At 48.5% G+C, this 15,061-nt stretch overlaps 1 protein-coding gene and 1 pseudogene across 2 annotated transcripts in view; both read left to right on the forward strand.

The window, feature by feature from the left end:
- Positions 1–15,061, forward strand: part of RASSF5 (Ras association domain family member 5) — a 79,546-nt gene that overhangs the window by 7,733 nt on the left and 56,752 nt on the right. The window contains exon 1 of one of the 2 annotated variants that reach the window (XM_065540921.2): positions 3,153–3,624. The exons of the other annotated variant lie outside the window; for it this stretch is intronic. Within the exon in view, the coding sequence (XP_065396993.1) occupies positions 3,372–3,624 (253 nt within the window). The 5' untranslated portion in view covers positions 3,153–3,371. Of the gene's footprint in view, positions 1–3,152; positions 3,625–15,061 lie in introns of those variants that run through there. 2 annotated transcript variants of the gene reach the window in all.
- Positions 12,436–13,253, forward strand: LOC135969774 (large ribosomal subunit protein eL8 pseudogene; annotated as a pseudogene).

Consider the following 15,061-nt stretch of genomic DNA (forward strand, 5'->3'; position numbering starts at 1 on the left):
AGTTCTCTTGTTTGGTCGATAGAGCTGATGTAATCAGGGCCATCTCATAGATGAGGAAACACAGCATTCAGGGAAGTCAAATGACTTCACTAAGATAACCCAGATCATTAGTAGCAAAACCAGCACCAGAACCCAGCACGGCATTTTGCCTTAGACTAACATCATTGATCACGCAAGTTAGTTGAGTTCACTTATTCATCTGCTGCCCTTCTGCCAGTGAATGCGGAAATGTCCAAAAAGGGAGGTACAGAAAAAAAAGGAAGGTGAGCCATATGCAAGCTAGAGAATCAGCCAGGGCTGGGTAATTGAGAGTTGGCTCCACTTAAGCTGATTTTCAACAATCAGTTTCTAAAGTGATCGTCTTCATGTGTAAATCATGAGATCTTTAGACAAAGGGTGAAGTTTTTCCACATCTTAAGATGAAAGAAACAAGTGTGTCTCTCCCCATTCCCACCTCACTCCATAGGTGTTCAGTGTGTGAAGGGGGTGGGCCTGGAAATGCAGATGGAGGATCTTTTTCTGTTCCACTCCTCCTTCTTGCCATGGCCCAGCTGTCAGAGCTCATGACACAGGACTAGTCAGGGGCCAAAGTGAAATTAACAGACTGGATGCTAGAGCGGACAGCTAGGGTGCAGAAGAGATGGAAAGGGACTGGACAATAATCTGAGGTTGCCTAATGGACCTCTGGCTCTAATCTCAGGCAGCGATGTGGCCCCACGAGAAACAGTACATCTGGGGAAACCTCCCACCCCTAAGCCAGCTCTGACTCTGTATATTTCTCCAGGTCCATCTCTTATTTGGGAGCAGGTACCATTGCTTATTTTTCTTGCTGATTTGCAGGAGGCTGTTTTTTCTACCCAAGTTGAATGGAAGTTGCAGACTTCGTGGTTTCTGCTGAAAGAATTATGTGGGTTTTTTGCATCTGAAGAAGGTATTAACCTCCCCCCCCAAACAAAACTTCAGAGATGTCTTATTATTCAACTGGAACAACAGATTCCAGTTGTAACATGAGAGTTTTGAGAGAAATGTTGAGCATATTGTCCATGAATGTCTATCCTAGTGATGAGTGTTTTTTAAAAGCCATCTAGAGGTAACTTTCATATAAAATAGGGTGATAATATATTGTACCCCAGCAAGTAAGATGGTGAAGGTTGTTGCTTCAAATTATGCCAGACTTTGGCCGGACTTGCCTCCAGCATGGAGGTCCTTGAGTCATCACTTAGATGTTAGAGACAGCAAGAGGTCATTGCAGGCATTTCCCTGCCTCTAGGTAGTTCTCCTCCCAGACCATCATTACAGTAGAAAAATCTATCTAGTTTTCCAAAGGTCAGGAGTGAAGATCCTAGAGCTTCTGAAAGCCCCATCTCCAGACTCTGCCAGTTCTTTCCTGTTGTCTTTCCCAATGACTTAACCTGTCAAAGAACAGCTCAGTGATGAGGAGAAAAGAGAAGTGAGGTCAGCATATTCTGCAGCCCAAACGGGGCATTCGGAAGGGATTTCCCCACATTACACGTGCCTTTTTCTTTTCTTTCTTTCTTTCTTTCTTTTTTTTTTTTTGAGATGGAGTCTTGTTCTATCGCTCAGGCTGGAGTGCAGTGGCGCAATCTTGGCTCACCGCAACCTCTGCCTCCTGGGTTAAAGTGATTCTCCTGCCTCAGCCTCCTGAGTAGCTGGTGCTACAGGTGCATGCCACCACACCCGGCTGATTTTTTTGAATTTTTAGTAGAGATGGGGATTCACCGTGATAGCCAGGATGGTCTCAATCTCCTGACCTCATGATCCACCTGCCTCGGCCTCCAAAAGCCCTGGGATTACAGGTGTCAGCCACGACGCCTGGCCGTGACTCACATTTTAAAGTTCCCCCAGGAGCCCCATGTTCTCTTCTTTGAGGGCAGGGATGGGAATGAGACCTTGCCTGTGCTCAGCCAGGCAGGACTTCCTGGGCCTTCTTGGAGATCTTGGGTGCAAGGACTAGAGTTACAGCGGGGCAAGGAACTTGGCTCCCACCCCTGGCTTGATGGTCCCAAGTGTCATTTCAGGACCTGGACTTGCTTATGCCCTTCTTCTGGTACAGAAATTGCTTGATAAACTAGAGAGGGCCACAACAAAGGCTATGGGCAGCTCCCTTCTCCCTGAGGAAGCATTAGGGAGAAAGAACCAGTCTGCCACTGAGGAAGGGTGGCATCTGAGCACAGACGTGTAAGTGCATCTACCACAAGAGATTCTGCAAGTGTGTGATTCCTCTGAGGTGCACTTCCTCTGGTTAAGGGAGAGGTGTCCCTGCTGGGCATGGTGGCTTCACACCTGTAATCCCAGCACTTTGGGAGACTGAGGCAGGATGATCTCTTGAGTCCAGGAGTTCAAGACCAGCCTGGGGAACATGGTGAGACCTCCACCTCTACAAAAAATATAAAAATTAACTGGATGTGGTGGTGCCCGCCTGTAGCCCCAGCTACATGCTGGGAGGTGAGAGAATCACTTGAGCCCAGGAGGTCGAGGCTGCCATGAGCCATGATTGGACCATTGCACTCCAACCTGGGCAACAGAGCAAGATCCTGCCTCAAAAAAAAAAAAAGAAAGAGCAAGTGTCCCTCCTTCCTGTTAAACTGGTCCCCGCTGGTGGTTGGCAGGTGAGTCCTGTCATCTCTGGGCAGCCTGGGAGGGGCACCCCTCTCTAGTGGCTTTTCTGGAAGGCTCTGCTGCCTGTCTGGTACCAGTCTTCTGTCTTGGACTGGGCAACAGGGCCTCCCAGAACTTTTCTACTAGGGCTTGGCAGATTCTAGGAGTCAGACTGAGGGAACACCTGTGAGTACTGTTTTGGGGCAAGAGAACAACATTTCTGCCCTTTTGTGAGAGACTGACCTTTTCTTACCACCCCGCATCCTCTTCTGCTCAGGTATCTAGTCTCAAATAAATGAATGGCCTGACCCTCTTAAAGCAACACCACCTCCTTATGGGCCCTTCCCCCACCTGGGCTTAGCACGGGAGGATGTGAATTAGCTCCAGTTTGTCCCTTAGGAGCCTGTACAGCTGGTGAAGCATTAGTAATCCACCATCCCCAAAGAAATCCATTAACGATCTCCTGGGCTGGGCACGTGGTGTGAGGTAACCGATCACTTCTGTCGTCTGAAACTTTGGAGACATTGATTTTCAGACTCACAGGCACGACTGAGAAGTGAGGCTCGGGGCAGGCTCTTCCCTGCAGCCTGTTTGGTGGGGGCATTTTTATCTTATCAAGCTAAAAGCCCCAGGAATAGAAAGTTTTCCATTGGGGGAGGTGGAGGGGAAAGGACCTCAGTGCGGAGAGAGAAGGATCGTCAGTCAGTTGGTGCGTGTACCAGAGCCTGAGGGCCCAGGTGACTGTCCGGGTCATGCGAGGCCCAGGGCCCTCCCCGGAGCCCTCCCCCACCCGGCACTCCACCCCTGACGCCAAGCCCGGAGAAAAGCTATTGATCTCCTGTGCTGAGATGACTGAGGGCCAGGAGGAGAAGGCCACCACTGCCTGCTTTGGGACGGTCACTGCTCAGCTCCAGCGGCTCTTCTGCAGGCTCCCGAAGAGCCACTCGGTCTCCAAAAAGCACCAGATCCTGCAGAGGTTCCGCAACGGGGCCCGGAGGGCTCGGGGTAGGTCCAAGACAATCTGGTCGGGGGAGCTTGGGTTCTGAGGCCTCTGCTCCTGGCCTCTCCCATGGAAAAGGAGTACAGGATCTTTCTGGCAGTCTGCTATTTAGTGCTGAATTCAGCACTACTCCTTGGCCCTCCTGATTCCACAGAGAAAAGGCTTAGGTACTGTCACCTTGCCTGGTATGGGCTGAACAGCCAGACCCAAAGGACATGGTCTGCCTGTTTCGGAGGCCTTGAGTTGGTAGTGGATTTTAACAACTTTTTGTTGGCTGAGAATTAGGGCCGAGCAGTCGTCTTAATCAGGATCACTGAGCTGGCAGAATATGGGTATCTCAGATGGCCACTGTTTTCCATTCTGCCTATCCTGTAGCCCTTCAGACCCTGCTGAGCTGCTGAATCAGCCTTCTGAGGACCGGGGAGCAGTGACGTTTCCCAGGCAAAGGCTTCTTACCTGCAGAGTTAGTGAAGGTGCAGGCTGCACGGGGCTGGAGGCTGCTGGGCAGAACACAGCTGGACAGGAGCCCTGGCCTCGGGAAGTGGCCAGACCACTGATTCCTCTCCTGAGCACTAACTAGGGCGAGAACAGTCCTTGCTTGAAGAAGGATAACTGGATGGCATAGCAGTGAGTGAAAGATAAGAGGCAGAGACAACTGCAATCCAAATCATCATAGGACCTTAGGTCATCCCATGCCCCTTTTCCAATGAAAGAAAGCTAGGACCAACAAAAGGCAGTCTGCTGGTGGCAGTGCCAGGACCAGGAACCCTGGGCACGTGCCTTCCAGCCTTGGATTCCTTCCGCTGTCTCATGCTGTCCACAGCATCTTACATTTCTGTAGCACTCTCTGCTAAAGACTCAGAGCATTTACGTTTGTTTGCCTTCACTATCATTTATTTCCTCCAGATGCTGGTGTGGTGGGAATGGGAAGGGGATTATTCTGTTTCACAGATGAGACAGCTCACACAAGTAAGGCCCCCGTTGAAGGTCATTGCCATCTGGCCGGGTCTGGAACCCACTTCTCTTTAACGCTTGGCACTCTTTGGGGCATACATACACACTTTTCTTGGGCCCCCTGTCCCCATTTTTCTCTATACTTCTCTCATATACTTTCAAGAATCAGCGGGGATCTAGGCAGGGCACCACACTAAGTCGTAGGAATGGGACTAAAATGAAGTGCCATCTCTGGGCTAAGTTTTTGGAAGCAGAGTTTTAAAAAACAATAGGATCTTGACTATGAAAAATATGACTTTTCTGATTAAGGCTTTCCCTCTTGAGAAGTGGAAATTTTAATTGAACTAGACCTAATCCCCATTTGGAGACAAATATTCCTTAGCCAGCCTGAATAATTTATCCTCATCGATAGCCTAATACATACTGTGACCTTCACTGAGAAGAGAATTGGACACCGAGTTCCTCAATTTAAATGCTCACGAGCATGTTGGTATTCATCCTCTCTTTCCCCCTCCCTTACTCTCTAAGAATTATTCAACAGATCATTTCCTTGCTCCTTTGCTATTCAGCCCAAGGAGTTATAGATTTAAGTAAAATCAATCAGGGCTGAAGTGGTAGCATTAAGGTCAGGGCACATACTGCACTGTGGCTGCAATGGGCTTGCTTAACTTGTGTTAGCATTTGGGCTTAATTGACAACAGAGGAGGGGAGAAGACAGGATGCTCACGATGATGGGAAAGGTGGACTGCAGACTGTGGACGTCTGGAATATCCTAACTCACTCGCAGCCTGGAGTGTGGCATTTAAGAAAACGTGCTTGGTGGCCAGGTGCAGTGGCTCATGCCTGTAATCCCAGCACTTTGGGAGGCCAAGGCAGGCAGATCATCTGAGGTCAGGAGTTCAAGACCAGCCTGGCTAACATGGCAAAACCCCGTCTCTACTAAAAACAGAAAAATTAGCTGGGCAAGGAGATGGGCACCTGTAATCCCAGCTACTTGGGAAGCTGAGGCAGGAGAATTGCTTGAATCTGGGAGGCAGAGGTTGCAGTGAGCCAAAATCGTGCCACTGCACTCCAGCCCGGGTGACAAAGCGAGACTCCATCTCAAAAAAAAAAAAAAAAAAAAGAGAGAGAGAGAGAGAGAGAAAAGAAAACAGGCTTGGAGTCAGGCTGCCTTGAGTCAGTATCCTGGAGTTACCACTTTCTGGCTGTAGGGCCTTTCTCCTACAGATTAGCCTCTCTGAGCCTCATTTTTTCCAAGTATAAGATAGTGCAGAAAATCCCAACTGGTGTGGGGTGGATTAAATGTCAAACAGTTGAAACCATGCTTGGTGCATAGAAAGCCCGGCACTGGGAGCTGCTGGTGCTGAGTGCTCCCAGGAAGACTTTTCAGAACTGCTCCCCATAGGTCACTGGGGCAAGCCTGCAGCATGGTTGTCTGCTCCTCCATTGTACCTGGGCCAGGGTGGACTGCCTGCATCTCAGCGGGAGAGATGGGATTTGAAGGTTGCCCAGGCAAACGTAGAGGAAAGACATAAACTCATAAACACATTCCCTGGAAAAATTCCTATCATTGAGTTTACTGCATCACATAATTAACAGGCAGAGCTAGATTAGCCCACTGGGTATCTTTAGGAGCTAAGCAAGCATGTCACCAAGGAGCAAGTCATATGTCATTTTAAAAGGCTGCTGGGAGGTCTGCGGGAAAGAGGCCTGGGTCTTTCCAGAAGTCTCTGGTGGTCCTGGCTGTAGCGATGCAGCTGTAAAGAAGCCTTTGTGTGTCTCCAGGAGAGAGGGCCTCTGACATAATCTATTTACTTTCCTTCTCACTGCAAAAAAGCCTGCTTTCGCCCAGTTGATGATTGGCATTTTGAATGGCTGCAAGTGACATCAAAGCAGGTGTGGAAAAACCAGTTGGATGTAGTAGCCTGGCTGTCCCATGATGGACTGAACCTGCCTGCTCCTGGCCTCCTGTTACCTCCTGGCACTAGAACTGGGCATACCTGCGGTGCATTCATATCTGTATTTCTGTACCAGCTTCATCTGCCATCCTGCAGTTTGCATATGCCCAGCCAGGTCTCCTTGCAATCCTATTTGGCTGTCCTTATCTTTGGGGTCTGTGGCATACTACCACAAATATACTCCAGGCTAACAAGAAGCTAGGCTGCCCTTTGCCCCTTCTCAGAGATGATTGCCTGCCTTAAACACAGAAACACAAGCAAACAAAAGCAACCCTCCCCTCCTCTTTCCATATGTGTCCCTCACCTCTACAGCCCAAATCCTTTGTCAGCTACTCAGGGTCCTCCGTCTGTCTTCTCAGGGGCCCCAGGGATGGCTGAGAGGGCCCAGAGCCCAGGGCTGGGGGACCTCTGCTGCTTTGTCTCTCTTACACCCGGAGCACAGTGACACATGCCTAGAGGAGGGGCCCCTCCTGAGCAGGCCTGGGGCCGAGAGGGTATCTGACAGCTCCACACTGGCTTTGGATACCACGGGCTTGTTGCTATTTGCTGAGTTCCCTTAAACCCAACTGCCTACAGTGTTTTAAATTATTTTTTATTTTCTTAAGGTGCCTGGCAATAGGATTTCTTTTGTGGTGATGATCAAACCAGTATATCTCTTTACTGAGCTCGCTTTCTCTCTCTCGAATCCTTTCACACACTTCTTCCTGTCACACACAGTCTTGGTTGTGACTGCCTGTGCTTTGTAACAGTGAGCTATGGGAGGCCCTCAGTCAGCACATGGTGAGTGAATGCAGGCTACACGTGCACAAATGAACGACTGGTTAGGAACTGGGTGGATGTGGAAAGAGGGGAGATGGAACCATAGAAAAAGGTTCCCTCTTCTCTCCCTGTGTATCTCTGAGTACATGTGTCCTGATGGTCACACATAATTTAATTGCCCTGTTCAGAAACTATGCTATGTCTTTGCACTTCTCTCTGCATGGCCATACCCTAAATGCAAATTGAGCGTTTCCCGATATGGTGTCGGAGGGTCCAGGTGACAAATCTCTCACATTCACTTGCACGTGAGGAATGAGGTCCGTTTGGTTTGCTCGCCCCAGCACCCTGCCCCAAACCATTTACTTTTACACTTTCTCCCAAAATAGATTGCCTCTTACCATTCTTGACCAAGCGGGGATTCTCAGGGCTGCTCTGTGATGTGCACCGAGGGCCTGCAGACTTTCCCACCTCTTTCTGCGCCCTCCACATTTTCTCTCGGCCATCACTGTCATCAACAAGCTGTACTGCATGAGGCCACAGTGCGATGGTATAAGAAGGTCGGTCAAATAGAGGTGCATCTCTTAAAGGGGCATAGAGCATCATCAGGAAACATAATGTATATAAAAATTACAAAGAACCCCCTAAAATGTAGTCAAGCCAAAAATGAATTAAAATTTAAGAAATTTAAAAAGGTTTAGCTATTGTAAGATGACTGAATTCATTTAAAAGTAAAGCTAATTTTAGACAACAGTGGGCTATGGTTAAAACAATAGAAACGTTATAAACATTGGATGTATTAAAAAATATATGCCAGGTGTGGTGGCTCACGCCTGTAATCCCAGCACTTTGGGAGACTGAGGTGGGCAGACCACCTGAGGTCAGGAGTTCAAGACTAGCCCGGCCAACAAGGTAAAACCCTACCCTACTAAAAATGCAAAAATTAGCCAGGCATGGTGGCGGGCACCTGTAATATGATATTAGGAAACATCAAGGGATAGGGGTAGAAGAGATGGGAAGGAGAGCTCTCACATTGTCCTAGCAGGGAGTCAGTTAATACAGTCTAAAGTTGAAGCATAGTTTGCTAAAAATGACTCAACACTATTACATTTATTTATAATACACACACACACACACACACAGAGAGAGAGAGAGAGAGAGAGAGAAAGAGAGAGAGAGAGAGAAAGTGGGGACATGCTTCAAGCTGCAGCACCCCCAAAGAAAAAAATGGTGGGAACAGGCCATGTGGAGAAGGTGCCGGGGGTCAGGCCTGTCCCCCTTGTCCTGGGTGCCTGGCAGGCGCTCCTCTTACTTCCTGCATCTTGTGTGAACTTGTTGTGAACTGTCTTGCCCTCTCTTCCTCTGCCCGCTCCTCCCAAGACACCCCCACCTCAACACGCCCAGCCTGGCCTGGCCACAGTACCTTCCTTTTGTTGGTGTTTTCAGCCTAGGGATGTGTGGTTGTGTTGGAGATGGATGATTAATGTGCCTGCCTGAAAGGCACACCCACCCACACCCACCTACGTGAGACAGGATGGTGCCCCTACGGGCCAGCCAGGGTGCCCAAGTTCTGCCAGGCAGGCGGGGTGTGTTTGGGAGGAGGGCACAGGGGACACATCCAGCCTACCTGGGAATGTGGCTTGGAGAATAAATCACTGATACGTTGGGACCCAGGTTCCAGAAAGAATTTTTTTTTTTTTTTTTTTTTTTTTTTTTTTTTAAGAGACAGGGTCTTACTCTGTTCCCCAGGCAGGAGTACAATGGACCAATCGTAGCTCATTACAAGCTTGAACTCCAGGGCTCGAGCCATCCTCTCACCTCACCCACCTGAGTAACTGGGTCTACAGGCACACACCACCCGCCACCCAGACTAAGGTTTTAATTGTTTTGTAGAGTTGTTTTGTTTTGTTTTGTTTTAAAGAAAAAAACAATTGTTTTAATTGTTTTGTTTTGTTGCCCAGGCTGGTCCCAAATTCCTGACCTCAAGCAATCTTCCTGCCTCAGCCTCCCACAGTGCTGGGATTACCGGCGTGAGCTACCTTGAGGGCCCCAGAGAGAATTTTAATATCTGCTTTGGTCTCTGAGCAACAACTGAGCAGATCTTATGCCTTTCCCTTTAGTACAAATGGCCGCTCAAAAGTGTATGTCAACCCCACCCAGCCCTGCCACACAGAAAACTGATAGAGTCATTTTGGAAGAGAGTAAAGACCAGGATCTTGGGATGGTCTTTGGCTCTCTTGCCTGTGCCTCGGTTCAGCAGAGGCTCCCAGCTTCACCCCATGTTTCCAGCACTTTCCCTCCTCGCCGGCCTTGGAGGAGCCTCCTTTCATAAAGCCCTCCACCCCAACCCACTGTTTTACATGGGAACTCAGCATCTGAGCCAAACTGGAGCATGCTTAGGCGCATCCCCTCTTGGCTCTTCCCACAGAGACGACAGCCCCTGGGTGTCAGCTGCCCATCTTGCCTGTGCACGTGAGGCAGCGGCTGGCCATCTCTGACCTTAGAGTTCCAGGTCACTCATCTTACCATTACATTGAGCTTTCCTGTTTGCTTCCTGGCTTGTTTTCTGGCACTGTGTGTGTGTGTGTGTGTGTGTGTGTGTGTGTTGGAGTGTGGAGGGAGGGAGCAGTTGTGTGCCTCCAGGCCCTCTGGGTTGGGCTGCGGGATGCTGAATGCCCCCAAGGTGGTCTGTCCTCTAAATCAAGGAACTACAGTAAGTGGTCTCAAGAGGCTGGGGTTCGCCTCCTTCCTGGAAACATAAGGATACAGATGTCCTGAGCTGGCTGCCTGACCCTTGGAGTAAGGAGTTTCCATTCTGTTGCTGCCAGCCTCACTAGGAGTTTAGCCAGGAGTTTGAAAAACTTATAGATCGTGTTGATTTTGGCAATGGCTGCAGACCTCCAGGCTTGACTATCACAGTCTCTCTGCCTTCCCACTCACCAACAGCCCCCTGCTTTACTCCTCTGGACCCATTAAAGGCAGAAGTTGGAGGGAAGTGGGACCAGGTGGGAGGAACTCAGAGGAGCAGGAAAGTTGCACAATTCTTCTTACCCTAATACGTTAGAAGAGGACCTGAAAATTGAGAGGGTTTTTGGCTGGCATCACATGCTGAGTCCACAGGAAGCTGGGTGGACTCAGGCATCTCACAGCATTGAAAATGACAGCTGCCATTTACTGAGCACCTACCATATGCCAGGTGCCATTGGATGCTTTGCATATATACTCTCTAATTTTGGCAACAAATTTGCTAGCAAGAAAGATATTACCAGCGCCATTTGCAGTTGAGGAAATTGAGGCTAACTAAATTCCATACTTAACTGAGGTTAATTGTCCGGGTGTCTCATACCCAATTAGAGGGAGGGCTCAGGCTCAAACTCTGATTCATGTGACTCCAGAGTCCAGATTCATTCCACGCCCCAGCTCCCGACTGAGTGTTCCATCTTTTCCACCCATTCTCCAAGACCTCTATCGCATATGTTAAACAGTGTGTTTCAACGGATCCCACCATCTGGGTAAGGATTTCTGATGTATGGCTGGTAAGTGGGTGTGCTCTGGTGCCAATCTGTGAGGCAGTTGGTGCTGGGAACGTGGTGTCCATTTCGGCTTTGTAGGGAGTGGGTTTGCAGAGGCTGGGCCTCTTTGAGTGGGGAAGGCTGAGAGCCTGCTGTCTTGTGGAGCCTGAACTTGGCTGAAGAGCTGAGCCCTCAGGACAAGAACCTTTGGCTGCTGCCTGGGTGGTTCCAAGTCTCCCAGATATGGTGTTCCAGAGACAAAGGGGTCATGGATGGAGGACCAGTTCAGAGCAGGCAGACAGTATGGGTGGCTTCAGAAACTCCCAGGATGCTGGCAGCCTCCAAGGCTGAGTGACTTGGTTGAGCTTGGAGGACAGCTGTGAAGTGGCACATCTCAGGCCCTCCAGAGACAGGACAGAGACCTCAGGTGGGGCACTCTCCCTGCTCCCTGCTAGGACAGAGCAAAAAGCACTCCTTTCCCAGTTTCCTTCAACCCAGGCTCCTGCTGGCCTTGGACCACCCTGACTCCCATCCCTGATGAAGCCCATCCCTGGCCTCACGCAGTGCAGAGTAGGGACCAGGAGTAAGTGGAGGGGATGGTTCTGAGGAACGGGCTGTTGAAGAGCAGCCAGGTGTGATGCATCTTCACTGTCCACCCTGCCACTCGCCAGCTACGAGGCTGCCAAAGGTCATTTAACTCTTCGAGTCTCAATTTCCCCATCTCTAAAATAGGAGTAGACCCAATGAGTTAAAAACTTATGTCCACAAAAAAACCTGAATAAAGTTGTTTATAGCAACTTTATTCAGAGTTGCCAAAATTTGGAAGCCACCAAGATGTCCTTTGGTAAGTGAAGAGATGAATAAACTATGGTCATCCAAATAATGGAATATTATTCACCAATAAGAAGAAATGAGTTGTCAAGCCATGAAAAGACAAGGAACCCCATAAATATATATACAACTTCTATGTACCCACAATTTTTTTAATTAAAAAAAAAAAGACAGGGAAATAATACTAAGTGAATGCATAGTACTAAGTGAAAAAGCCGATCTGAAAATTGGCTACCTATCTTATGATTCCGACTATATGATATTCTGGAAAAGATAAATCTACGGAAACAGTTAAAAGATCAGGGGTTGCCAGGGTTAGAAAGGAAGAAGGGATAAATAGGCGGAGCACAGCGGGTTTTTAGGGCAGCAAAACTACTCTGCCTGGGGCTATAATGGTGGGTGTATGTCATTACACATGTGTCCACAGCCATAGACTGTACAGCACCAAGAGTGAACCCTAATGTAAACTATGGACTCTGGAGATAATGACGTGTCGGTATAGGTTCATCAGTTGTGACAAATGTATCACTCTGGTGGGGGACGCTGATAATAGGGGAAGCTGTGCAGCATATGTAGGGGCAGAGGATATAAAGAACTCTCTGTATTTCCTGCTCAATTTTACTGTGAACCAACATTATTCCAAAAAAGTCTATTTTAAAAAAATTAGCAGTGGCTAGGCACAGTGGCTCACACCTGCAATCCCAGCACTTTGGGAGGCCGAGGCAGGCAGATCACTTGAGGCCAGGAGTTTGAGACCAGCCTGGGCAACATGAAACCTCGTCTCTGCAAAAAATTTAAAAAATAGCTCTCTCCTCCCGCCACCCAAGATGCTGAAAGGAAAGAAGGCCAAGGGGAAGCAGGTGGCTCCGGCCCCTGCTGTCATGAAGAAGCAGGAGGCCAAGAAAGTGGTGAATCCCCTGTTTGAGAAAGGCCTAAGAATTTTGGCATTGGACAGGACACCCAGCCCAAAAGAAACCTCACCTGCTTTGTGAAATGGCTCCGCTCTATCAGGTGGCAGCAGCAGAGAGCCATCCTCTATAAGGGGCTGAAAGTGACTCCTGCCATTAACCAGTTCAGCTGGTTAATGGCAAACAGCTACTCAGCTGCTTAAGCTGGCCCACAAGTACAGACCAGAAACAAAAGCGAGAGAAGAAGCAGAAGCCGTTGGCCCTGGCCGAGAAGAAAGCTGCTGGCAAAGGGGACGTCCCCACTAAGAGACCACCTGTCCTTCGAGCCGGAGTTAACACCGTCACCACCTTGGTGAAGAACAAGAAAGCTCAGCTGGTGGTGATTGCACACGACGTGGATCCCATCGAGCTGGTTGTCTTCTTGCCTGCCCTGTGTCGTAAAATGGGGGTCCCTTACTGCATTATCAAGGGGAAGGCAAGACTGGGCCGTCTAGTCCACAGGAAGACCTGCACAACTGTCGCCTTCACACAGGTGAACTCGGAAGACGAATGCGCTTTGGCCAAGCTGGTGGAAGCTATCAGGACCATTTACAATGACAGATGCGATGAGATCCGCCATCACTGGGGCGGCAATGTCCTGGGTCCCAAGTCTGTGGCTCACATCGCTAAGTTCAAAAAGGCAAAGGCTAAAGAACTTGCCACTAAATTGGGTTAAATGTACACTGTTGAGTTTTCCATACATAAAAATAATTAAAATAATATAAATTTTCCTTCAAAAAAAATTAGCCAGGTGTGGTGGTGTGTGCCTATGATCCCAGCTACTCAGTGGGAGGATCACTTGAGCCTGGGAGGTCAAGGCTGCAGCGAGCCGTGTTCGCGTCACTGCACTTCAGCCTGGGTGGCACAGTGAGACCCTGCCTCAAAAAAATCAATACAATAAAATACAAATTAAAAATTGGGGTAGAAACACAAATTGCCCAGTCATAGTATGGATTACATGAAATAATGCATGTAGAATACCTGGTGTATGGTGGGTTCTGAGTAATGGTACCTGAGGTCATCACAGTATGGGTACATGATTTTTCTTTGTTCCCTTTTTGTGGCATTTTTCCATTAGGAAAGAATATATTTTCATTATAAAAATTTAAACAATTTAGAAACTATAAAGGTAGGAAAAGCACTTGAAATCCCATCACTCAAAGCAAACACATGACCTGCCTTCCAGACATTTCTCTGCATAATGTGTAAGTATGTATAGATTTTATATCACTGAAACCATAAAATGCAACCTTTTTCCTTTTTTAGATCGATGCTGTGGACATATTTTCATGTTGACCAATATTAATATGCATCATCTTATGTAATGGCTACACAGTATTCCATTTCAAAATATAATTATAACTAGTCTTTTGTAGATGGATGTGGGGGTATTTCTAGCATTTTGTTGTCATAAATAACTGCATGATGAACATTTTCATGATGATATATTTAGATATGAGTAAATACACACTCAGAATGAATTCCTGCAGGAAGTTGATACCACCTTCTCATTAGTACCTTCTCATTTCCCCACATCCCCTTTAATACTGGAAGTTATTAACTTTGGTTAACAATTTTCTTTTCTGACACTAGAGTGAGATTTTAGAAGTTCAAATGTTGGAGGAGGGGTGAATAGAAAAACAGGGAGGAGGGATGTTCCAGGGGGCCGGCAGAGCCTTTCTGCCACGTGGGGCAGGGTTACCCCTTGCAGACTCCAAGCAAGTACACCCAGCCACTCCCCACTGCAGGGAGTTGAGCCCTGGGGCCTCCCTTGCTCAGAGGGGAGCCATGGACATTCTGAGGATGATCAAGACCTTTTCCTTAGGACCATGATGCACCTACAGGTGAAGGTCTGGAGGAAGGTCAGTGGGCACTGATGGGGTGTGCACAGACGGGCTTTCGGGATGAGGATGTCTGATGCTGCGGCCACTGGCCAGATGGACTTGGATGTTAGGGAGGTAAAAAGAAGAGCTAATATTATTGAACTCCTAGTATGTAGCAAACGTTGTGGTGTTATTTACATAACTTTCTCATTTAATTCTCAACAACTGTACTGCTATCATCTCCACTCAACAGATGAGGAAACCAAGGCTAGTAGAGAGTCAGGACCCCGGCCTGGGGTTGGATCAGCACTCGCACTCTGGTCTCTCCACTTCAGCAAAAGGCAGAGAACCATTCCTTCCTTTAGTCACTCAACCAATTCATAGTAGTCCCTTTCTGAATGCTTGCCAGTGAATGGGCTTCCCAAACTCGAGCAGGGCCCACAGCAAAGGGCTGCAGAAAGGGTCGCATTCAGGAATTGTGGCCGAGGAGATCTGGAGCAGGCGGTGAGGCTGCAGAGGGAACGACTGTGTCTATTGTATGAGAGTCTGAGTCTGAAGGGACATCTTGGGGCCAGGTTGAGAGGGGGTATCCTAGCTGGGGAAGCTGGCAGGGTAGAGGTTGCAGGGTGAGGGTGTGGGGGGCTGGAGGCCCCAGGGCTCA

This window comes from Macaca fascicularis, chromosome 1, assembly GCF_037993035.2.
Source record: "Macaca fascicularis isolate 582-1 chromosome 1, T2T-MFA8v1.1".
Lineage (NCBI taxonomy): Eukaryota > Metazoa > Chordata > Mammalia > Primates > Cercopithecidae > Macaca > Macaca fascicularis.